Raw genomic sequence first — 26,514 nt, 5'->3', positions numbered from 1 at the left:
TATAATCATTTGTGCGCCCAATCAAAGCACTACTAGAATTAGATGACGTAACTGCTTGTGTCTTTTCAGTACGAAGTATTCAAGTGTAAGCTTCTTCCAATGATGAGATATTTGAGCTTGAAAACACTTTGATCTTTGGCCATCTCATATTAGGTGCAAGACCTACTAAAAAAACTCATGATAAACAACTTTTCACTTTGAGCCATTAGAATTTTTGGATCTGTGCTGATTGGCATCAAAGCATTAAATTCCGCACATGTATTTTTAACCTCCATAAAGTAGCTTGTAAGAGATTTTTCTCCTTGATGAGGTTGATATAGAGTCTTACAAACATCAAATACTCTATTAATATTATCTTTCCCTGAATAAAGGAAATCCAGATATTCCAATAGTTCCTTGACTGATTCGTAGTGATTTACTAGTTCAACAATTTCACGATCAATAGAATTCTTGATTTGTAGAAGCATCCTTGAATCGTCCCACCATCAAATCTTCTTATTAGCATCAATCGATGGCTCTTCTGTGATGTAATCATCCATCTCCATGCTTCTAATAAAGTGGAGGACATTTGATCTCCATGAATAGTAGTTGGATCCATTCAACTTGTGTTCAGTTACTTTTGACATAATAAGAACAATCTCAGACATGACTACTGGTTTCTTATCAGTCATTACCTCAAAAAAAAAAAAAAAGACATCGGACAGTAGAGAATCAAACCCTAATTTACCGAAGAGATGTCTTTACGAGCAGTGAGAATATCTATATATCCTAAACAAACACACCATCAAGAAGAGTTAACAACATAGAAGAAACCCACAGAAGAATAAAAAAACGATGGCGCACGTGCCTACATGAGTCGGTGTGTAGATGGACGACAAGTTAGAACAATCGGCGCGTGAGCCTCACGCATTGGTTAAATGGCAACCAGACTTTGGGGTTTTGTAGGTGGGCGGCTAGGCTCCTCGTTGGATTGGGTGGTGTCGAAAAAAAGTTTTTTTTCCCCGACGGCAGCGGCTGATGACTGCAGCGGCAGTGGCTAATGACGGCGAACAAATTGAAGATGGTGACTGTGAGCAAAAGTATAAATTCATCTCTCCACAAAACCCTAAACATATCACAAACGGGTTCTAAATTCTCAAACTCTAAGGTTCACAAAACCCTAAGTTTGTTTAGAGAGCTCTAATACAATGTAAAACACTTAGTTTTGAGAAATAATCAGAATGCAGAATTCATACACCAAAGATATGAATATATACAAGTGTACAAAGCATAGAAAAGAAAAATATCACAAAATATTTACAAGAATAGAAAACCCTAACTATAGAATTATAACAGGTCGGAATCCTCTGATCATCAAGACTGGCCCAAGCTTACCCGAGAACTCGACCCTTCTGTCTTTTCTTCACCTTTCAGCCTGATTCCTTGGAGCTTCTTCTTCTGCAGACCAATCTTGAAAACTAAACTCTCAGAGTTTTCAGGTGGCTTTGAAATCACTCAAAATGCACGAGTATTCTGGGAGAACTTCTTGTCCCAAGTTGATGCTACTTCGACAGCATCTCCTCCTCTTGGAACCTCTTGATGTTGGCATGGTCTTGCTACCAACGCATGCCCTTCATGATCAATGCATAGCTTCCTCCGAATCTGCCTTCTAACACTCTTCCTAATGTTTTTTTCAAGAGGATTTCGGGTTATGAACTGAAGAGAAGACTTGTGGTGGTATTTATAGGCCAAAGGAACCGAACCTTCTCATCTTACAAAGCTTTCAACACATGACACCTCCTTCTTTAGAAACTTTTGGAGCGTTTGAACCAAGCTTTGCCACCACCTACTTCCTTGCCATTCACCTACTTCCATGCCCTCCTGCACTTCACAGTATAGCTCCATCGTTTAGTTAATATTTCGCTGTCGCTTATCATCCAGCCCTCTCGCTGTTTCCATCGTGTAGCGTTTGTGCCCCTCACATAGCACTTACGCCCCGTCGCACAGCTCCATCATCTAGTGATCTCTCGTTGTTAACGATCTCGCTGTCGTGTATCTCTCACTGTTAACGATCTCGCTGTCGCTCATCGGGTAATGCTGACGCCTATCGTCTAACGCATCATGCCTATCGTCCAGCGCGTCCGCTTATTATGTAGTGCCATTGTGTAGCGCCTGCGTCTATCGCATGATGTCCATCGTCTAGCAATTCGCTTATTGTGTAGCGACCAAGCTCATCATTTAACGCAATCATCTAGTGCTATCATCTAGCACTTATGTTGATCGTGTAGCACCATCGCCTATCGTGTAGTGCTATCGTTTAGACTTGGCATTATTTAGCGCCGCATGAAACTACACGATCATCCGCCCGCAACACTCCAACGCCTAGTGCCCATGTTCGTGCATACTAGTCAGCACGCTTGTCAAGCCTCAATGCCTAACGCCTTGGGCTCATTTTTTAGCTCTCTCGCTCTCACCCACGCAACATCTTATCATCCCAACGCATGAGCAACCTTTGGGCAGTGCCTCTTTGCCAACACTTTGGCCAACATGCGTCCATACCTTACAAGCTCAATGCATGGTTGTCCTTGGCCTCAATGCTTAATTCCTTATAACCTCTATAAACCTAGCCTCATTAGAGCCTTATGCGTTAATGTTTCTTGACACCAAATGCATGGTTTCTTTTTCACTTCACACTTAGCCAAATTTTACTAGTTAAGGCTCAACTCAAAACTACTAAAAGAAGATCTCTTCAAACATTTAGAATTTTCCTTTTCTTCAACATAGGATTTAACTTATACTTAGTAATTCACTTAATTACATGCTTAAGTAGGGAAATTGAAATTCGGGTTTCACAGTGACTTAGAGATCTTAAGTGATGTTTCATGAGGTGAAGCAAATATTCTTTTAAAAGTATAAATTATATGACATATGTACTATTTTTTCCTTCACTAGAATTTTTTCTCATGAGATTTATTCCTAGTAAGACTTTAATGAGCCATATTTTATATTTATAATGGGCATCAAAGGGGGAGTATTATAAATATTATAATAATAATAGATACCCGTTAGTGCCAAAGCTTGGTGTCTTAAAGGCCAAATGACATTCTCCTACTACACCATCTGTCTTCAAACATATAGTCTATATGTCTTATGAGTACACATCCTTAGTGTCTAACTAATTCCACCTCCTACTTGCCAATTCTCCTCCAAATAGTGGTCATTTTATGGATTTTGTAAGGTGGTGAAGATTGATGAGAAATCCAAAAAGATTGGAAAATTAGTGGAGAAAATTTCATAATTTCACTGTTTTATTTTATATTCTTTTGTCATTTATTTCTATTATATATTATATGTATTTATTATTATATTATAATTTTTCCATATCCGTGTTTCGTTATGCACTCCGATTTTACAATAACATGGTGTATTTTCATCTTTTATTACGTATGCAACGTTGAAAAGGTAATCATAGACTGGGTCCACGACTCTCCTAAATCGTGTACTCGACACCCGACTGAGTGGCTCTGTTTGGAGATTTAGCCCAATGGCTACCACTAGAAGTGTGCTAAGTTAGTCACAAGGAAACCTAAAAGTTCTTTCGAACTTTTGACTTTATAAACTTTGATGGCTTGCTTGTTTAGCTTGTCCCATCTTTGAATGTGTACAGTTCAAGCAAGAAAATGGCTAGCAGGACCGAGGAACCACTATGAAGGGGACAATATAAGTTACACAAGAATATGACCAGAGATATATATTCTTCTTCATGCATATAGGTCTGGTCAGGTCCCAAAAGCCATCCGCGATCTTTTCCCTTCACTTTCTTCCCCATCTCAAACCTTCCTTTCTTTCTGCCTCTCTCTCACAACCGCTATTTCCTACCTATTATCGTGCAACGTTCTTCCTGTCGCTGCTAATCATAGGTAATGTTTTTATTTCAATATATGAGATTGTGCTTCATAGATCTAGTATTTTATTTAAATGAGTGCATAAAAAATTAGAGTTTTGATCTATTTTTGTTGAAAATTTGGGAGATCTAGTATGTGAAGTTTGTTTTGTATATGATTTGAATATTTTTTTTCTTTTGTAGTTTAATATTATAAGTTAGACTGAAGATTTGGGCTATAGTTGGTTTTTTTTTTTTTAAAGAAAATATTTGGACTATTTTGATTGGTCATAAAATAATATTTGGATTGTTTGGAGTTTTTGATCTATTTGGACTGTTTGAACGGTTTAAAAGAGAAAAAAAACTTTTTAGACTGATCATAAAATAGAGTTTAGATTATCTTTTGAAATGATGTTGGATTGGACTATTAGTATTAACGTATTAAGTTAGACTTTTTGCGTCTTAAAGATTTAGTCATTCTCACTACACCAAATGTTACTTTTTATAGTATTGAAGCATATCATTTATTCAAAAAAGCTATTAAAAGGTTAAAGGGAAAGGGCGAAAATGAATTTTCAGTCTCCCGCTCTTGGCATGTACGAAATTTGATTTATCTTTAAGGTAACAGTTGAAGATTCCCTTTTCTTCTTTGCAATCTATTCAAATCCATCTCTCCCTCGCATTGAAACCCCCTCTCTCTCATTGTTTTAGTCATAAAAATTCTAGTCTCTTGCTGGCCAAATCCTCACGTCAGGGACTCATATGGAGCTTATGCATAGTGGAGCAAGTGGGAGAACCAAAATCCCTTCTTAGAGTGTGATCCATTTCATCCACAAGCTCTTTCCTCTTATTCTAGGAAAGTCCTTCTTCTTCATCTTTTTGACCTTATCTTATCGAACACTCAATTTTCCACTTCTTTCATTTCTCTACATATCTCCCCATTTTCATCTTCATTTCTCTCCTATCAATGTCTTCGCCTTTCATCGCTAATGTCGATGTTTCCCCCATCATTGCATCTTCTCCGCTAGAGATCAGTCGTGTTTCTACTGTGTATAGCGAAGTCCAAGCCCACCGTATCGATCAACCTCTCCCTTTTCCCTCTATTCTCAAAAACCCCTTCAAAATCCTCAATGGTCCTCCTAGCTCCGCTGCCGGCAATCCAGGTGATATTATCCATAGATCATTTACTTTCTCTTCTGTTTTTGGAGTTTCTAGCCTTCATAACGTGTTTTGTTTTGTACTCTATTTGGTAACAGAGTTGATTGATGTCTCAAAGGAAGAGTAATGACATGCATTGAGTTTTGTATCTTCTTTTACTATGTTTTGCTGATGATTGTAAATCTCGCTTTTCTTTGGAACTTGAGTTTTACCGAATGCGTTTGAGGCCAGTTGCTACTTCTTGAGGATTTAGAGTGTTTGAGTTGTGTGTTATATACGCGTGTAGATGAGATTGTGAAGCTGTTTCCTGGTCTTTTTGGCCAACCATCGGTAATGTTGGTGCCAAGTGATTCCAATTCAGTGCAGATGAATAAGAAATTGAAGATCGAAGTTGTCTAGTTTGGTGGCCAAGCACCAAGAGGGCATAATGTGATTTCTGGACTATTTGGTAAGGGATCTCATTGTGTCCACATTTATAAATCAAGAATAAATGTTCGTTTCTCTATCCAAGTCGTGGCTAATTAGCAGCTTCTACGATTTTGGTGAAGATTACCTTCAGGTTCATGCAAAAGGAAGCACATTGTATGGTTTCAAGGGTGGTCCTGTAGGGATCATGAAATGTAAATATGTAGAACTGACTGCATAATTTATCTACCCATATCGCAATAAGGTTAATTTTCATAAAGGGATTTCTAGCTTTCACTTGTTAGAATTGTTAGTGTGAATATGTGCAGTCTTGATGCGAAGTGATTGCCATTTGAATGCAATTCTCGATTTAAATGCATTTTTCTTTTATCAGGGTGGTTTTGATATGATATGCATTGGGAGGGATAAGATTGAAACTCCAGATTAGGTGAAACTCTTTCTTCCATTTTCATTTTGAGACATCTTAGTTGTAGTCAAGGCATTAATTTACAGTTCGGTTCTATTTTCAGTTTAAGCAAGCTGAAGAAACTGCTCAGAAACTTGATTTAGATGGCCTTGTAAATGGTGGAGATGATTCCAACATAAATGTCTGTCTCCTCACTGAAAACTTTAGGTATTTTTCAGAACTATGAAATTTGTTTATTGCCTCCCTCATTTTTGCTCTCTCTTTCTCGCTCTCATGGTCATATATGGATAAGCTATTATATGTTATCTTTATTGCAGAAATATAAGGTTAAGTAATTAACTACTTTATGGTACAAATTTTTTTGTGTGCAAAGACTCTGTTATTTATTTTCCCCTTATTTTTGTTGTTTTCAAATTAAGAGTAAGAATTTGAAAACCTGAGTGATTGGTTGCCCAAAAACTATTTATGGTGATCTCAAATGCAAAGAAATCTCCACAAGTTTTGGATTTGAAACATGCAAGGTGCTCATTTCTCTTCGTAACTACTTTAGAATTCATATTTCGTTTGGACTCAACTTTGGTGACTGTTGGAAAGTTGAAATAGTTTATTCAAGAATTCAAGGGAAAAATGGAATGTCGCATTCATGAGATGAGACTCTTAATAGGCTCTGCTGATGTTTATGTAGATATATTCAGAAATGATTGATAATGTGATGGTTGATGCTCGATCTATAGGAAAATATTACCACTATAAGAATTTTGCTTAATGAAATTGAAACTAAAAATAGTTCTGATGTGCTGACATTTTCAGAATAACTGAATTATTGATATTACCATATTTCAAGTTCATATATGTCCACTTTTTTAAAAATATATATTTATAAATAAATAAATAATATTCATATATTTCAAGTTCTCTCTGTTCATATATTTCAAGTTCTCTCTGTTCAATTTTATTAACCTTCTGTATTTGATCTACCTAATGTGAGATTGTACTTTTTCATTGTTGTGATGTTGTGATGTTAATACCTTTTTCTTTCTCACTCAAGTTTCAAGTTTATTATCATATGGCAAGTGTACATATATCCACAGTTGGACAGCTTATGGGTCGTGTTGCTTCTCACATCACACTGGAGTGTGCTTTGCCAACTCATCTAAATATTACTATTATTGGAGAAAAGGTAGCTGCTTTATTTAAACTACTTAAGATAGAAATCTTTGTCAAGGAGGACATTTATCTCCACATGCTTTACCAGATAGAAATCTTTGTCAAGAAGGGCATTTACTTCCATATGCAGCCCTAGGGTTGTTTATTCTCTTTGAGAATTAGATTTTGTCTCAGTAATAACTAATAATCTCTGCAATAGATACTCTCATGTAACCATGAAAATTGAAATTGTTGAGTCAGTTAAATATCTCCTGTTTTAGAATTTCATTTTCTTGCATTTTTACATGGAATGGTAAATATCAAACAAAACTTAAGGGTAAAGATGAAAATTTGTGATAAACAAAGGATTCATGGAATTAGGTTGAAACTTTTAATATGGTGCAATGGAACTAAGTATTGACATCACATATCATATTCAATTGCCTAAGTGATATCGGATGCCTTTTTTGTCAGCTTTGAAAAATTTGTTCTCTACCATCTAGTTGTAGTTGATTAATGGAGATTTATTGGTTTTGAATATATGTAGGCGAAAAAATTTCCAGACAAAAATTAATGTGTTTTGAATGTTGACTCATTTATTAATAGAGCTTTAGTTTATAGGGTACATCGAATTTACAATGTGTTTTGCAGGTTGCGGCTAAGCTTACCTTGAAAAACGTTACAGACTTCATTGTCCATGTAATTAGTAAATGTTCTGAACTTGGTTATTAATTATGGTGTTGTACTTGTTCCCGAGGGTTTGATTGACTTCATTCTGGAGGTATTTCTCTTGTTATTGTAACTAATTGTGCTTATGTCTTTTGGGTGTATGCCCCCTATCCACTAAACCCAAGATTCTCGGGATCAATATGTCACTCTTGAGCTGATATCATTTATAACCCGCTTTCTATAGGTGCAGCAGCTTATTTCGGAACTCAATGAAATTCTTGCCCATGATATTATAGATGAGGATAAGTTATAAAGAAACTTACTACTCAATCTCACCACCTTTTTTAATTTTTCCCATAAGCAATCCAAGAACAATTGTGGCTCGAAAGAGATCCACACGGCAATGTTCAAGTAATTGTTTTTTCTTTTCGTTTTATACATGTCTTTCCATAGATTCCTTGTTTGATTAACTACATTATATCTTATCTTACATATCCGGTTGCCAAAATAGAAATTGAAAAAATGCTTATTCAAATGGTTGAAACTGAGTTGGAAAAGAGAAGGCAAGAAGGTGCATGTAATGGGCGGCCAATTCAAGAGGCAGTCACATTTCTTAGGGTACTTATTCTATTCGTGTATGAACTTTTGTTGTTTTACTTAAACGCTCCTGTTTAATAATTTAGTGATAGCACATATTATATTTAGCACTTGGGTAGTAGGCAAATCAATTGAGATCTAAAAAACATGCATGTTCGTAAATGCATTAAGATCTTTTAAATTCATATTTGATAATTAGGGGTACCAACTATCTAGACTTCCATTATGAACTTGTAAAGAATATGGCCAATCAAGTGATGGGTTAGGCTTACAGCTAATTAACTTTCAAATGTAAACTTATGAATGGTACGAGCGAATGGCCACGAGATGATACGAAAAAAATTGTACTTTACTGGTTAGTACTCTATGTGTTATCTCTATTTATTTCTTCTTTTGACTTATAGGTACGAAGGGATGTGTGGTTTACCCACGAACTTTGATTCAACTTATTGCTATGTTTTGGGTTACACTGTTGGAGCTCTCCTCCAGAGTGAAAAAACTGGACCAATATCATCGGTCTATCTGTCCCACTGCCTGTACCTTCTGATCATTCAGTCTCTAACCTTTTAACCTTTCATTCTTTTTCTTGTTATCAGTTTCCTCCATAGATTTTTTCTTCGTTTCTATTACCTATAAGTTAGTTATGCATACCATGTAGGAAATTTGGTTGCTCCAGTTGAAGATTGGATGGCTGGCGGAACTGCATTGACTTCGTTAATGGACGTGGAGAGGAGACACGGTATGATTTCTTCATGAAAACGTGCATTCCTTTTCTCATGTTTTCTTAAATAGCAAATAATTTTTTTTCTAGAATATTTTTTATGGGGAATAAGAAGGGAAATGACAAACAGAGTATCAATAATCTAGCCAAAATGAGAACAATGGAGTTCACTAAAAGAAAAGAAAATGAAAGATGAAAAAAAACTCCCCAATCTATATTAAAAAGACAACAGTTTTCTAGCTGATGAAACTTAAAGTTTATTTTTTTTCTTTTTTTTTGAGTATCTAAGTATCTTACTAGTTACTAACACAATACTATAAAGACTAGTCAAGGTGCATGTAAGATCAGAAAAATAAGGACAAAAGTGGAGTATCATCATGTATTTTGTCTTTCTTTTCTCTTAACAATTTGGAAAGGCTTTGGATTGATAGAACATTTTCATGAAGTCTAGTTTAATATTTATCATTTGATGATCTCTTTCTAAAGGTAGAATTCGTTTGGCATGTAAGTTCAAGCCTATGATCAAGAAGGCAATGGTGGAACTAGATGGTAATATGATCTCTTTCTAAAGCAAATTACATTTCCTTTAATCTCCTTCACAGTCTTATAATTCACACCGCTCCATTTGTCAAGTGAGGAGGTCAGATCAAAATCCTACCATTAATTATGCAAGTTCAGATCTAAAAGAAGAATGGAGCAGGTGATATGAATATAGGTATCTTACACAACCAAATTATTGAAAATCGAACCTATTTTTCAGAATTTGGATAAGATATTTTAATTAAGTCTCGGTCAAATTCCATATTTGGAAGTGAGATATCTAACTTCTTTGTAGTTTCCATTCTTCCATGAATTATTAGGAATATGTTGAGTTCATTGTAATGTCTAATTTTGTTGGTGTATATATTTGCTCAGTATTGTCTTGTAAGTGGCTGGTCGGCAAAATCACAGACGAAGCTTTATGGTATTTCTTTTAATTATTGGAAAAAGAGGGCGCCTGGGTATGTTCTCGAAAGGGAAGATAGAGGTAGTACTTCGAATGGCGAAGAGAGGCGGCTCGACAAAGAAGGAATGGAAAATCGTCAAAGATGACTTCTTTGTTGGGGAAACGAAGGGCTAGTTCTCTCTCTCTCTCCATCTTATGGTATTTCACTTGATTTCTTTCTTCTTGTCTTTCTTTCTCCTTTTTCTTTCTTATTTATATCTGTTTCTCCTTCTATCTTCTCCATCTCTTGTTTAATTTTCTCCATTCATATTATTTTATCTCAATATCTTTTTGTTTTTCTATTTTCTTCATCTCATTTCCATTGATACTCCTTTCTTCTATTTCTCTCTCTCTTTTTGTTTGCCCTTTGTTAAAATTTGATACTTCATGTATTATTATTTAGTTTATAGCTAAATGTCATTAAAGATAAAATATTGAAATATTAGTTAAGTAACTTGGTCATTAGTGTTGCGTGCGTGTACCATTAGTGTGGGTGTTAGTTTAAACAATATAAAAAATTGTTACGACAGTTGTATTTGGTTAGTTAATCATGTAATTTTTTGCTAGGTTGAATTACTTCATCTTTATCCCCAATTCAAGTTTTGGAGTAGAAGAACACACTAAAAGGTATGAAAAAGTTGTAGTGATCTTTTACCTTCAGCCTATTAAATTTGAGTGATTTAATCACATATTAACTCTAAATCTTGCTTAGAATATTTTTCTATCTTAAAATCCAGCTCTTTATCATTGTTTTAAAAAATATTTGAATTAGTCTTTGTCCAATATTATGTCACACTTGAGTTTATGACTTTTCTGTTCCTTGATTTCTTGAAACTAGTTGATCTTTATTTTTTGACTTATTTTTTTTATCTTTTAATTGATTCTTTGATTGATTAGCTGTTTAGGATTGTGATTTATGATTCTATAGGGCATGGACAAAGAAAAGGAGATGACATTTTAGTTCATGGGTATTTTGTCTACAAAATAGAATCTCAAATTAAAGTCCTGAGTTAGTAGGTGACAAATCAGAATTGGAATTGACTAAATATGTCAAGTGGAGATAAAAATTCACTTTTTAACTTTTTGTATTTTATACTTATGCTCCTTTGCCTTTTGCATAATCTTTTTTTGTTCTACACAAGTCAATGGAGGATTTGTCATGAGTGCAAGCCACACAATCTAGGTGGACCTGAATACGAATGGGGTACTAAGGTGATTTTTTTTTTATTGCAAAATGTTAGTTGAAAATGCAACCTTTATAGTTAATTACATGAAATTATTGGTAAAAATGCAACCTTTTGATGAAGCATAATGTTTTTATTGCAAAATGTTAGTTAAAAATTATGACCTTTTATCTTATAATCCATGAAAATTACAATAGTGATGTATCTATGTTTATCTGACTTGAATGCATTTGACTTTTCAGTTTACTTATAGCAATGGGCAACTTGCACCTAAATCAATTACAAACAAAATATATGGAAACACCATTTCTGTAAGTACACGTTGTAATCTTTGTGATTGGTTCATTTTGTTATTTTTTTCGTTCAGTTTCTTGTTTACTTTCAAAGTAGTCAATTTTCTTTTGTACATTTTTATTCTTTTCTTGTTTATATTAAAGTTCACTTTGAGTCGTATGGGTCCTCAGTCCTCTTGTGAAGTACCTATTTATTTGTTTTGCTATTCTTACATTCTCACTTCTTGGTGAAAACTAAAAATCCCATAGAAAGTTCATTTATTTACTTGGTTGGTTCTTTGGGAACTATTAATACCTTCCACGTCTTGCTAAAAAACCTCCTATATGTCTTAGGCATGAAGTGGCAAGTTTTGTGGAGCATAGAAAGATCTTAATATAAAAATGGAACCAAACTCTTTTTTATTATCTTTCTACTTGTATTATTGCTAAGAAATCTTCATTTAGAAAGATCTTAATATAAAAATGGAACCAAACTCTTTTTTATTATCTTTCTACTTGTATTATTTCGCTCTCTATTCCTTCGCCTCTATCACTATTTCACTCTTTTTCTTTGCCTTTTCTCCCATATAATTTAAAGTAATAAGAAAAAAATATTATTTGTAATTTAAACTAGAAAAATATTGAACAATTAAGTAATGAAAATTTATGTACGATATATGAACCTATAAATTTAAATAATGTCTATTTTGGTCACTATAACTAACCTACAACAATTTTGTATCAACTTACCAAACACCATGACTTGTTTTTTTTAGGTTTTTGAAATTTACCAAACATGATTTTTTTGAAAGCACAATTGACAACAAGTATTTTAAAAGCTACAACAATTCCTAACTAAGCCTAGCCTATATATGAAAGTGAAGGGTTTGAATCATTACTTCAATATGAAATTTAAGGGTTTGTCCCTTTTTGGTGTGTTCTCTCTTTGTTTGCTTCCTCTTGTCCTAATTTTCTCTTGTAATTACAACATCAGCCTCTCTTCATTCCAGTTTTGTACACTTTTTTTCATTGCATGCGAGCCCATGGACTTTTCTCTTTGATTTCATATATTTGTGCTTCAATGTCATTAATGTCTTCAATTGGTGACCTCCTTGACTTGTAATTAGCGTCATTAACGTCTTCAATTGGAACCCATGGACTTGTAATTAGTGAAGGTTCAATTGTAGAATGAATGTTTAATATTTTTTTGTGAAAGGGTGGCTGTAGAGCTGTTCATGGAAAAGTTAAAAAAATCATATGATTTAAAAAGGTAATTGGTTGAGAATTATTTATTAAAAATTAGGTGCAACGTGCAAGTGATCCTAATTATTACTATGAAAATGCATATAAGAATTAATGTCGATTGGATTGATCAAAATAAAATTTGTTAAGTACGAGCAATTTAACTAACTAATGTTTTGTTTATCTATTATTATTATTATTATTTTTTTTTTTTGAGTTCGATATTGGCTAACTAATGTCAATTTATATAGGTCTGGTTAGTTTCTTTGTATATTAAATTAACTCTAACCACCGAGAGGGAGAGGAAGACGTAAATAAAGTAGAGCAAGTGTTTAAAGCCTTGGTTGCTTTGTCTGTTTCCAAGCCACTGCACTAGATGCACATGTAATCGTATAGAAGCTTTCAATGTACGGACAAAATCTTTCACTCGTGATTGGACGATCTGACTCTGTCTTTCCAAATGAAAAGATGATATATTAAAAGAGATAGAACAAGGCGTATTTCACCAAAAATTTTCTACACTCATGATCTTGAAAGAAATAGTGACATCATTGTGTAACAAATTTATTCGGAGGATAATCTAACAGACTTATTTATGAAGTCATTACCTACCGCAACCTTTGAAAAATTGGTGTGCACAACATTGGGATGTAGCTGTCACACCCCGTCCTGAGCCCGCCTCCTAAGCCCGAGGGGAGGCGTGAAGGACCACAAATACCACAATTTTGTGATACCTACTGCCCATTTGAACCTCTTTACTCTCATAAAACTTTAAGTCAAAGATGTAAAAAATAATTGTTTGACTAAGATGTAAACAATAATCATTACTTCAATATGAAATTTAAGGGTTTGTCCCTTTTTGGTGTGTTCTCTCTTTGTTTGCTTCCTCTTGTCCTAATTTTCTCTTGTAATTACAACATCAGCATCTCTTCATTCCAGTTTTGTACACTTTTTTTCATTGCATGCGAGCCCATGGACTTTTCTGTTTGATTTCATGTATCTTTGCTTCAGTGTCATTAACGTCTTCAATTGGTGACCTCCTTGACTTGTAATTAGCATCATTAACGTCTTTAATTCCAGCCCATGGACTTGTAATTAGTGAAGGTTCAATTGTAGAATGAATGTTTAATAATTTTTTGTGAAAGGGTGGCTGTAGAGCTGTTCATGGAAAAGTTACAAAAATCATATGATTTAAAAAGGTAATTGGTTGAGAATTATTCATTAAAAATTAGGTGCAACGTGCAAGTGATCTTAATTATTACTACGAAAATGCATATAAAAATTAATGTCGATTGGATTGATCAAAATACAATTTGTTAAGTACGAGCAATTTGACCAACTAATGTTTTGTTTATCTATTTTTTTTTTTTTTTTGTTTTTGAGTTCGATATTGGCTAACTAATGTCAATTTATATAGGCCTGGTTAGTTTCTTTAGATATTCGATTAAATCTAACCACCAAGTGGGAGAGGAAGACGTAAATAAAGTAGAGCGAGTGTTTAAAGCCTTGGTTGCTTTGTCTGTTTGCAAGCCACTGCACTAGATGCACATGTAATCGTATAGAAGCTTTCAACGTACGGACAAAATCTTTCACTCATGATTGGACGATCTGACTCTGTCTTTCCACTGGTGACGGACACATAGCTCGTTTAAATTTAAATTGAACACTAACAAATTGAATCTTTGATGCAGGTGTTATATAAAAATATCTATGATCAAGAACCTCAATCTCCTAGTAATTTTGAATTATGCTAAAGCTTCTTTTAATTTTCTTTCATATTGATTAATATTAGATCCTATTATATGAATACAAAATTACTCGAGAATTTGTTGATGAAATAAAGTTGATTTAAGAATGTTACAAAATTGATATTGGAGAAAGTCAATACTAATTTATCTGTGCCAGTGAGATTTGAGAGTTGTGTGAGTCAAGATTTCTGGTTCCCCTCCCAATGGTTACTGAAAGCTTAATGTTAATGCCTCGTGCTGCAGTGAAAATAACTTTGGTGGTTTGGAGTGGGTGATTCATGGCTCTTGAAGTTCTCCTATCTGCACCGGGTTTAAGCGTTTTAATTATGGTTGGTCAATTGGCATTTGAAGGTGAGACCATCAAAGTGAGATTATTATGTTTTTCCTAAATGGCAGGATTTATGAAGCAACCCCTCACTGTTTAATCTGATTCAATCAAGATCATTCGTGCACTCAATGAGTCGTCAACAGATCTTTCAGAAACAAAAAATGTCGTTGATGCTAAGGTTGAGATTACATGGCGTGTGGGTGTTATTTCTTTTGTTATCATTCTCATTTTTGTAATTTTTTGGCTCACTCTCTTACTCGAGTTGCTTTTGATTGTTCTTGTGCTCAACCTTCTTCTTCTATTTAAGGAGTGTGGGCCTGGAGTCTTGTTTCCAGGATTGATTGTCTTATTCTCCCTACCTTTCATCACACAATGAGCTTTATAATCAAGGCCAGGGGTGACCCAGCTTATTTATCTTTCTTCTTTCTTTTTTTGTACGTTAGGATTGTTCGGGTGGAAAACCAAGTTGCATATTGGGTGAAGTTTAGTCATTTGGACCTTTCAATCTCGCAACTTTAGTAGCTAGGCACTCGAACTACCTACTAAGGAATCTGGCTAGATTCGTGCCTAGCGCACCTTACCGTAACTGGTCTTGGGAAGCTTCAGTTCTCTAGTTGGATTCTTGTTCTTTTTTGTTTCTTTTATTACAACTTTGATATAGCTTTGGAGGCGCTTGTTTGTAGCCTTGTCTATTACAATAAAGAAAGCTGTGCATTTTGACCATAGCCAGCATCTACAAGAGCTCAGTCCTTTCTTGCCTTGACAAGATCTGTAAAAAACACTTCCTAATGTCGAATTCCAAAAACTAGTGAGAGGTTCCCCACTCTTCTTTGATCTGTCTTAGGGCCGAATGGCAATCTCTACCCAAATAGAAATACGATGTGTCTGGAAACTTGTTTAGTCCATTGTGTTAATCTCTATTAATTAATTAAAAATAATTATAATTAAATTATTTTTCCTAATTTTCTATCACTGCTATAATTAATTATAAAATTTCACATTATAATTACCTATAAAATTAACTGAAAGTTAGCTTGGGTATTAATAAAGATATCAAAGGTTGCATACAACGAAAATTATGACCTAAATAAAAAATCAACACATAATTTAAGGGTCTATTTTATTTTATTTTTTAATTTTCTCAAATTGTAATTGTCATGGAGTAAAAAGAGAAACCATAATATTTTAATGGGTATTTAAAAAAAACCACCTCTAAATTATGATGGTAGTTGCAATTGTACCTTTAAACTTTTAATTGTAAAAATTGATCTCTTATACAAGTGCTAAAATTAGATCATCAAACTTACATAATAGTAGAAATTGTAACAAATGTATAAGTTTGAGTGGTCAATTTTATCATTTAGAAGTCTAATTTCTACAATTATTATAAGTTTAGAGGTCTAATTTTAACACTTGTAGAAATTTTAGAGTCCAAATTTTATATCTATCCTTCCAAACTAACGAGGCGGGTTCGATTTCCTCAATTTGCTTCTCTTATTCTTATGGTATTATAAGTTTGAAGGCATAATTTCATACCTATCATCACTTTTTTTTTTAGAGGTTATTCTTACAACATTTGTCCAGTGAAAAGTAAGAATGAAAGTATTTGACACGTGACACCATCCGGTTTTGCGGCCGGGTAGGAGTGAATAGCCCAACTAGGAGGTCTCTTCTGATTTTACCGTTGCATATACTTTTTGAAATGATTTGAAGGTTAATTATTTGAATGAATTAGAAGAAAAAAAGAAAGAAAGGAAAAAAAGACGTTTTTAAATGGTAGGTCGTAGGCGTGAAAAGGACCAATTTGACGTTTGAAAAAAAAAAAGGGTTCCAACCCCAACCCTTTTCTCCGGTCGAAATCAACCTTGGATCTTCTTCCTTCTTTATCGTCATTTCGTGACGTTCGTTGTCTCTGGCAGCGGAGTAGCCGGAGATATACCGGCGATCGAGACTTAGCTTTGATACTGTTTTCGATCGACTTGAATGGCTGAAGAAAGTAGTGGAAAAAATGGATTGAAAGGAAAGTGAAAGAGAATTAGAGTAATTGAACGAACCAAATGTGAGGGATTTCTTGTGGCAGTTTTGGTACTTGGAGAGAAGATGAATAATGCTGGACATGCAACCGATCCTCTTAGGTCGAGGACGTTCTGGCGGAGGATCCCGACAGTAAGTCGATGATAGCTGACTGTTTTGCCTCTTCTTTGGTTCAGACTCTCTCTCTAACAAATTTATGTTTGTAACAGTGAGAATTGATAAATCTCTTGTGTGTATGATAAAGCGCAACGGCAATGTATAGAGAGAGAAGAAAGAGAACAGAGTTTCGGTATGGTCTTCATTTACGGGCACATTCATCTCCTTTCCCCAATTCTGCCGTTAAAAACTCCCAATCGGTGCATCCGGTTGAAGGAATCGGCAGGATCCGAGACTATCCGGACCGGAAAGATAAACCGATTTCGATTCTGCAGATTAATCCCGATGGTCAGAACGTTCTGGTTCGTGTCGATTTCGAGTACATGGATTTCAGTATACATGAAATTTTGCGCGTCGAAGCGAGGATGTGTTGAGTTGGGTGAGAAATGTACGATTATGACGTACGGACCCCACCGGTGCCAGCAAGAGACACGATGTTTGGCTGTGAGAATCATCGGGGATTGTGTATCGGTCGCTGAAGGACATTTTAGGCGACGAAGAAAGTGAAGTCGCCACTATCGTCGGAGCAGGTGGTGGCGAGCGGCTGAACATCGGGATGCTTGTATAAGTTGCGGTGCTGAAGATCTGTAACGAAGAAATATATGATCTTCTGGAGGGCTAGGGCTTGGCTGTCCCAAGGGTATTTATTGCCTCAAAGGTAATATTATCAAAATCCCCAAAACCCTTGTTTTTTGAATTGGGTTGACATAATATTTTGGATTCTTTGGTCTGGCCTTTGTACATCTTAAGTTTTGTCCTATAGTTTTGGGAACTATTGATAGAGGTTCATTCTGTTGCAAAACTCAAAACATTTCATTCGAGAAAGGTCACCATGTGGAACTTTTTAACTGCAGGAAGGCTTTTCTGTGGAAATTAACTTCAAACTATCAGTAGGTTGAGAGAGTGAGCCAGGGAAGTTAGTTAATGCAATGGGAGGAGTATTGCATACAAAAGAGAAGTCAGTTTCGTCACTGCAAATAATATTTTGGCTAACAGAATACACGGTCTTGATGCTACTTACGATTAATGACGACTTCAATTTGAACAATTTTCAATATCTCTTAAATCATAAAATTTGTATTCATTGTTCAGCTTTGCGTTGTGGGGATAGAAGGAAGAAGGATGAACGATGGATGACCATTTTTTTTAGTGATAAAAGGTGTATGACAGGCAGTGACATCAAGGTATTGAAGGTGTATTTAATTACATTTCTATCTATCTGGTTTATAGATTTAAAAATTACAACATACATATTTTATCCATGGATTTTATTGTTTATGATTCTATCTATCTCAAGGTATCAGGGTAACTGTGCCGCCGCTCCTCTTCCACGGCTCCATTCACTTTCTTATTTCATCTCTTTCTGAATTTGTGCTTATTCTTTGTTTTATTACCGTATTATGTGATTTGGATTGTTATCATTCTAATTTGTGGTTGCTAGATGAGAAGAATTTCTTTTGGTTCTTCGATTGTGTACTGTGTTTGTGTTTCCTATTATTGTTTATGTTGATTACATGATGTGTATATTGGATTTTCAAATTGATTTGATTCCGACCAAGCCGATTGAAGGATAGAAAACTGGAACCAGTGGTCTCCAGAAGAAGGTGTTGTTTCTCTCTCTATTTCTTTTCATTTAAATTGTTCTACTATTTTTTGGGATATTCGTATTTGATTTCGATTTTTGAGTAATTAGTGATTATTTTATTTGTATAAAAGAAGAAGAAACTGAAGGAGGGAAGAATGAAATTCTATATAAAGTATTTGTGTATGAGCATCAGAAGTTCCTATTATGAAGCTAGTTCATTAATGTATTGATAATGTGGATGAACTTGTGGGAGTGTGGTTGTTCAACGTTGCGAAAATGACTTTTGGTCAAATGAGCCATTGCTGTTCTTGTTTTCAAAATTCAGCCTTGAAGTGCTTATCAAGTTTATAAACTCAGCAGCCTTGAGGTTGAATTGTAAAGCGGGACAACTACCTTTCTTGAATCAGCTACCATTGGAAGGATACTTGAAAAGTAAGCTTTTTGGCAACCTGTGATTGATAAGTTTCAGATTAAGCTAGATAAATGGAGGATGTAATTTATCAAAGGGAGGAAGAGCTACTCTGTAAATCAGTCCTTTCTAATCCTCCAACATACTACATGTCTTCATTTTGAATGCCCAAAAAGGTAGTTTCTACAAAAGAGGGCATCATGAGAAAATTCGTTTGGGAGGGTCATAAAGGAGGCAAATTGAATCATTTGATTAAATGGGAATTAGTTTCTCATTCTCAAAAGTATGGTGGCCTTGGTCTCAGTGGATTAAAGAAGAAAAATCTAGCCTTATTAGCCAAGTGGGGTTGGCGTTACTTAAATGAAGAAGTCTCCTTGTGGTGTTGGTCTCAGTGGGGTTGGTCTCAGTGGATTAAAGAAGAAAAATCTAGCCTTATTAGTCATCAGAAGCATTCATGGAAGTGACAAGTTCAATTGGCACATAACAGGTAAATCAAGTCCTAGTCTCCAAAGTCATTGGTTTAACATTTCTAGAGCTTGGATGAAAGTTGAAGCTCTAGCATTTTATAAGTTGAGGAATGCGAGTAGAATTGAATTTTGGCAGAATCCTTGGATTGATCGGCTGCCTCTGCCTGTGACTTTTCCAAAGCTTTACAAGGTAGCTCTCAATCCACAAGTTTCAGTAGCAGACCACTGGGTTTTGCTTCTTCTTCATGGGCAGTTATCTTTCGAGGATTATTAAAGGAGGATGAAGTTGAATTTTAGAGTTTCCATAGATTATTATTCAGCAAAAGGGTGGTGGACGGTCATGATAGAAGGGTTTTGTCGTTAGAAAACAAGGGAATTTATTCGTTGAAATCAATGGTCAATCACCTCTCTTTGTCTTCACCTTTAGAAAGAGGTTTAGAGGAAGCTCTACGGAAATCCAAAAGTCTCCGACAGGTCAATATCACGGTTTGGATAATGATTTTTGGAATCTCCGACAGGTCAAGATTATTAGTCTTTATCTTTAGTTAGTCCTTTCTTTGATTTTTGAATTGTTTTCAGTTGGTCCTTGCACAGGTTTGTTCTGTTGTAATTTTGGGATTATCTTTTGTTTTTGTATTCGAGTATTTTGGTTAACAACGAACTATGTTTGATTTCTGTGTAAGGAGATGATGAGGGTACTAAGGGGGTGTCAACCTAGTTGAGATGCCCTGGCGCACCTCTTGATCCAATCTTTTACTGCTCTTTGTATCGATCTCGTACTTCGAGCATTAGTCTCAATTCATTAATTCAATGAAGAGACTCGTTTCTGTTTAAAAAAAGTGCTTATTAAATTTATCCCCATCCTTTGTCCTTTTTCTTGGGTTTTTGGTGGTGTCGATGCCTTCACAACTCACTTTTTGTCACTTTTTTTCTTAATTCAGTAGTCTAGTTTCCTTGCATATGTTTCGCAGATTATCATCAAAATTGCTGCTGGAAATGCTATCAGTAAAATATTGGTTGGACAGTAAGTTGATCTACCCTGGACTAATTTCCAAATGCTGTGGCCTTTTCCCTTATATTTTCATGTTCAAAAAGTTAATCTACGACTTCTCTTTTGGACATGCATGTACGATGTACCAACTACCGAGTATCATTTGATGATATAGTTCACGGTTAACTTGAATGTGCATGCTTTTTGATTCTTGAATCTTGTCTAGAATCATGGATGCTTATTTCGTATTTTACTTTTTAAATAAGAAAAGATTTTATTAATCATGAAAAGCAAGAACTAAAGGAAGACATCCTCCTTCACCAAACCCCACGGATTTGTGTAGCATTTTATTTCATAATAATATTTGAAGAAACCATCATGGGTTGGCCTGGTAAATAAGCGAACATCTCCTTGATAAAGGGCTAAGATATTGGATTGATACGTATCTTCTCTACGTCAGCCTCAACCCCTTGTCTGTTACCCAATGTTCGATTACTTTTGTAGCCTGTGATTCTCTAGGATTATTATAGGTAAATCCGTAATTCAGAAAATTATTGCTTTTGACTAGTAGTGGTAGCCTGATGGATGCATTGTGATGGTAATGAGTAATGACAATCTTATTTTGGGGATTAAAAATGTTAACTTTTGCTGAAAAACAATTGTAAGGAGAAGTGTGTAAAATATAATGAAATTTATAGGGTAGTTGTTTTAAATGGTAAAACTGCTAAAAATATTTTCAAATATAGCAAAATGTCATTATCTATCAATGATAGACCACGATAGACCGTGATGCCATTGATAGATGCCGATAGACCGGGATAGATGTTTATCGCAGTCTATCGCTGATGGACAGTGACATTTTGCTATATTTATAAATAAGTTAACTCATTTTCCTTTATTTGAAAAAAGTCCTTAAAAAATTTATGATACAAGGAAGGTATTTTGTCCACACCAGCTGTCTGCAAGTTTGCTTTATAGATCTATTATATCATCAAGCATTTTGGAGTGACATTTAATTACTTCCTTTGCCTTCTTGCATAATCTTTTTTTGTTCTACACAGGCCAACGGAGGATTTATAATGAGTGCAAGTCACACAATCTAGGTGGACCTGAATACGACTTGGGTATTAAGGTGATTTTTGTTTTAAAAAAAAATATTTTGCACTGCCTTTTATATTTAATTAAATGAAACTATTGGTAAAAATGCAACCTTTTGATGAAGCATAATGTTTTTGTTGCAAAATGTTGAAAATTATGACGTTTATCTTATAATCCATGACAACTACAATAATGATGTATCTATGTTTATCTGACTTGAATGCATTTGACTTTTCAGTTTACTTATAGCAATGGGCAACTTGCACCTGAATCAATTACAGACAAAATATATGGAAACACCATTTCTGTAAGTACACGTTGTAATCTTTGTGATTGGTTCATTTTGTTATTTTTTTTGTTCAGTTTCTTGTTTACTTTCAAAGTAGTCAATTTTCTTTTGTACATTTTTATTCTTTTCTTGTTTATATTAAAGTTCACTTTGAGTCGTATGGGTCCTCAGTCCTCTTGTGAAGTACCTATTTATTTGTTTTGCTATTCTTACATTCTCACTTCTTGGTGGAAACTAAAAATCCCATAGAAAGTTCATTTATTTACTTGGTTGGTTCTTTGGGAACTATTAATACCTTCCACGTCTTGCAAAAAAACCTCCTATATGTCTTAGGCCTGAAGTGGCAAGTTTTGTGGAGCATAGCCGAGTTCTAAACATTTACCATGGTTGTCCTTTTTCGACTAGAGTCTCGAGATGTTTTTGGTTGGGATTTGTTTTAAGCCTTTTCTTTTTGCTAAGGTTAGGTTTTCATCCGATGTTGGTGGAGGCCTTTATCTGTATGCAAATTGATTAATTGCATGGAGACCAAATGTGTTTTAAATGAAAAATTTCGTTTCATTTAAAAAGAACATATTAAAAATTGATGATACTCTACCTTGACAGGATTTTTCTTAGTAGTGATTGAATCAATACAAAGTTTAAACTCTTAAGGGACTAAGGCTTTGTTTAGAATTGTGGTGAAAGTAGGAAAAAAGTGATTTTGAATAATTGAAAGTAGTCAATTTTCTTTTGTACATTTTTATTCTTTTCTTGTTTATATTAAAGTTCACTTTGAGTCGTATGGGTCCTCAGTCCTCTTGTGAAGTACCTATTTATTTGTTTTGCTATTCTTACATTCTCACTTCTTGGTGGAAACTAAAAATCCCATAGAAAGTTCATTTATTTACTTGGTTGGTTCTTTGGGAACTATTAATACCTTCCACGTCTTGCAAAAAAACCTCCTATATGTCTTAGGCCTGAAGTGGCAAGTTTTGTGGAGCATAGCCGAGTTCTAAACATTTACCATGGTTGTCCTTTTTCGACTAGAGTCTCGAGATGTTTTTGGTTGGGATTTGTTTTAAGCCTTTTCTTTTTGCTAAGGTTAGGTTTTCATCCGATGTTGGTGGAGGCCTTTATCTGTATGCAAATTGATTAATTGCATGGAGACCAAATGTGTTTTAAATGAAAAATTTCGTTTCATTTAAAAAGAACATATTAAAAATTGATGATACTCTACCTTGACAGGATTTTTCTTAGTAGTGATTGAATCAATACAAAGTTTAAACTCTTAAGGGACTAAGGCTTTGTTTAGAATTGTGGTGAAAGTAGGAAAAAAGTGATTTTGAATAATTGATTCAAAGTGTTTGGAAACTTTTTTTTAAAATTTTTTTTAATTTATACAAAATCAATTTCAAAGTTCTTTGATTTTCAAATCTCCTCAATTGTAGCTTTTGATTCTAGCTTCCTGAACAATCAAAAACAATTTCTTTCCATTATTTTTCCTTTTTTTTTTTTTTTCATGCAAGTCCTTCTGCAGTTACGTATCTTCTGTACAATTCTAGAATTGCTAAACTACATGTTCAAGCACAAACATCAAGCTTCCTCCTGTGATTTTATTTTATTATTTTTTCTGTTGTTTAAGTTTTCTATTTTTTTTCTGAGTTGGACCTCATTATATTCAAATTGTCTATTTTTTCTTTGTTTAAACCTCATTATCTTCTTTACCATAGAAATTCTAAATAAATATATTAAAGAAAGAAAGCATCTCTTTTGAGGAGTTAATAGAGAGAAAAAATAAGGATACAAGTTTCCAGACAGTATATGAACAAAAATAAAATTTAAAAGAAATCTTCATTTAGAAAGATCTTAATATAAAAATGGGGATAAACTCTTTTTTATTATCTTTCTACTTATATTATTTCGCCCTCTATTCCTTCGCCCCTCTCACTATTTCACTCTTTTTCTTTGCCTTCTCTCCCATATAATTTAAAGTAATAAGAAAAAAATAATTATTTGTAATTTAAACTAGAAAAATATTGAACAATTAAGTAATGAAAATTTATGTACTATATATGAACCTATAAATTTAAATAATGTCTATTTTGGTCCCTATAACATGATTTTTTTGAAAGCACAATTGACAACAAGTATTTTAAAAGCTACAACAATTCCTAACTAAGCCTAGCCTATATATGAAAGTGAAGGGTTTGAATCATTACTTCAATATGAAATTTAAGGGTTTGTCCCTTTTTGGTGTGTTCTCTCTTTGTTTGCTTCCTCTTGTCCTAATTTTCTCTTGTAATTACAACATCAGCCTCTCTTCATTCCAGTTTTGTACACTTTTTTTCATTGCATGCGAGCCCATGGACTTTTCTCTTTGATTTCATATATCTGTGCTTCAATGTCATTAATGTCTTCAATTGGTGACCTCCTTGACTTGTAATTAGCGTCATTAACGTCTTCAATTGGAGCCCATGGACTTGTAATTAGTGAAGGTTCAATTGTAGAATGAATGTTTAATATTTTTTTGTGAAAGGGTGGCTGTAGAGCTGTTCATGGAAAAGTTAAAAAAATCATATATTTAAAAAGGTAATTGGTTGAGAATTATTTATTAAAAATTAGGTGCAACGTGCAAGTGATCCTAATTATTACTATGAAAATGCATATAAGAATTAATGTCGATTGGATTGATCAAAATAAAATTTGTTAAGTACGAGCAATTTGACTAACTAATGTTTTGTTTATCTATTATTATTATTTTTTTTTTTTTGTTTTTGAGTTCGATATTGGCTAACTAATGTCAATTTATATAGGTCTGGTTAGTTTCTTTGTATATTAAATTAACTCTAACCACCGAGAGGGAGAGGAAGACGTAAATAAAGTAGAGCAAGTGTTTAAAGCCTTGGTTGCTTTGTCTGTTTCCAAGCCACTGCACTAGATGCACATGTAATCGTATAGAAGCTTTCAATGTACGGACAAAATCTTTCACTCGTGATTGGACGATCTGACTCTGTCTTTCCAAATGAAAAGATGATATATTAAAAGAGATAGAACAAGGCGTATTTCACCAAAAATTTTCTACACATGATCTTGAAAGAAATAGTGACATCATTGTGTAACAAATTTATTCGGAGGATAATCTGACAGACTTATTTATGAAGTCATTACCTACCGCAACCTTTGAAAAATTGGTGTGCACAACATTGGGATGTAGCTGTCACACCCCGTCCTGAGCCCGCCTCCTAAGCCCGAGGGGAGGCGTGAAGGACCACAAATACCACAATTTTGTGATACCTACTGCCCATTTGAACCTCTTTACTCTCATAAAACTTTAAGTCAAAGATGTAAACAATAAGTGTTTGACTAAGATGTAAACAATAATTGTTTGACTAAACTCATTTTATTACAAACAATATAACGTTTATACAACTTTCAGGCTTAATTACAACGTTTACATCAGCATCTCTAAAACTCGGAAGCGTGACTGTGGCTGTGGTAGACTTTGACAATAGTAACACCCTGGAACTCCCCATCATTCGCTACCTGGGAAGAAAACATGAAAGAAAAGAATGAGCTTCAAGAAGCTCAGTGAGTGGTAAGTAACTTCTAAGTCTATTTCAACTCATAAAAATACAAGCATATCACAAATACAAGGTTAATACTCAAACCTCAGCCTTGAATGAGTCTGTTCTCAACTCTATCTACATGCATGGTAGATAGTTAAACTGATACTACACATAATGAGTTTGTTCTCAAATTCTACCTACACACACGGTAGATAGTTAAAGTGATACTGGTCATAAACACTTAATCTCTTGCGGTCCTTATGTTTCCTATGCCTATTGACCCCCAGACCATCCCGCTCACATAATTTTATTCTCATTCTAAATTACTCATTCACAACATAAGCATACACATATATTCTAAAAGATATGCTTAAGACTTAAAGGAAATTACCACTCACCTTGGTAGGGTAGGAACCTTTCGCTCAGTTCCTTGGTTTCCTCGGGTGCTCTTTTGAACCCTAAATTCCAGATTCAACTTTAAGCTCAGATTACTCATCATTGTAAGCCTTATTTCAAGATACTTCCTCCTACAAACTTGTTCTGAAATGTCTCAGGAAGCTTACCTTAAAATCTCAGCTCAGAACTTCTCGTGGTTTGACCGGAATTCTCTGATCATCAAGACTGGCCCAAGCTTATCCGAGAACTCGACCCTTCTGTCTTTTCTTCACCCTCCAGCCTGATTCCTTGGAGCTTCTTCTCCAGCAACCCAACCATGAAAACTAGACTCTCAGAGTTTTCAGGTGGCTTTGAAATCACTCAAAACACACGAGTATTCTGGGAGAACTCCTCATCCCAAGTTGATGCTACTTTCGACAACATCTCCTCCTCTTGGAACCTTTTGATGTTGGCATGGTCTTGCTACCAACGCATTCTTTTCATGTTCAACGCATAGCTTCCTCTGAATCTGCCTTCTAACACTCGTCCTAGTGTTCTTTCAAGAGGATTTCGGGTTATGAACCGAAGAGAAGATTTGTGGTGGTATTTATAGGCCGAAGGAACCAATCCTTCTCATCTTACAAGGCTTCCAATGCATGACACCTCCTTCTTTAGAAACTTTTGGAGTGTTTGCACCAAGCTTTGCCACCACCTACTTCCTTGCCATTCACCTACTTCCATGCCACTCACCTACTTGTATGAAGTTTGAATTGTCTTCCTCATGCATAAAACTTCTTGTATGAAACTTTATTCGTCCAGCT

The 26,514-nt window shown here is 34.7% G+C and overlaps 1 protein-coding gene and 2 pseudogenes across 24 annotated transcripts in view; all 3 read left to right on the top strand.

Moving 5' to 3' along the window:
* LOC150034965 (pyrophosphate--fructose 6-phosphate 1-phosphotransferase subunit beta-like) overlaps positions 1–26,514 on the top strand; it is a 108,494-nt pseudogene that overhangs the window by 74,946 nt on the left and 7,034 nt on the right. Inside the window, exons 14-16 of the transcript XR_016530472.1 lie at positions 21,448–21,518; positions 21,723–21,791; positions 25,189–25,347. The product of XR_016530472.1 is annotated as a pyrophosphate--fructose 6-phosphate 1-phosphotransferase subunit beta-like (transcript). The remainder of the gene's footprint in view (positions 1–21,447; positions 21,519–21,722; positions 21,792–25,188; positions 25,348–26,514) is intronic.
* On the top strand, positions 4,830–9,554 carry LOC150034966 (pyrophosphate--fructose 6-phosphate 1-phosphotransferase subunit beta-like; annotated as a pseudogene).
* LOC120081480 (pyrophosphate--fructose 6-phosphate 1-phosphotransferase subunit beta 1-like) overlaps positions 16,470–26,514 on the top strand; it is a 30,825-nt gene continuing 20,780 nt past the window's right edge. For 15 of the 23 annotated variants that reach the window (XR_016530688.1, XR_016530685.1, XR_016530687.1 and 12 more), the window contains exons 1-4: positions 16,470–16,910; positions 16,988–17,592; positions 17,789–17,892; positions 18,027–18,118. Coding sequence is in view for 16 of the 23 variants with exons in the window: in XM_090315580.1 (XP_090171706.1) it covers positions 17,859–17,892; positions 18,027–18,118 (126 nt within the window). In the remaining 7 variants the exon portion in view is untranslated. Of the gene's footprint in view, positions 17,593–17,788; positions 17,939–18,026; positions 18,119–26,514 lie in introns of all 23 variants that reach the window. The other 8 variants (XM_090315570.1, XM_090315575.1, XM_090315569.1 and 5 more) reach the window with 8 other exon arrangements.

Source organism: Benincasa hispida, chromosome 7 (genome assembly GCF_027475165.1).
Source record: "Benincasa hispida cultivar pf3 chromosome 7, pf3_genome.v1.1, whole genome shotgun sequence".
Taxonomy (NCBI): Eukaryota; Viridiplantae; Streptophyta; class Magnoliopsida; order Cucurbitales; family Cucurbitaceae; genus Benincasa; species Benincasa hispida.
Note: the sequence above shows the minus strand (reverse complement) of the source record. Positions and strands in the feature narration are given on the sequence as shown.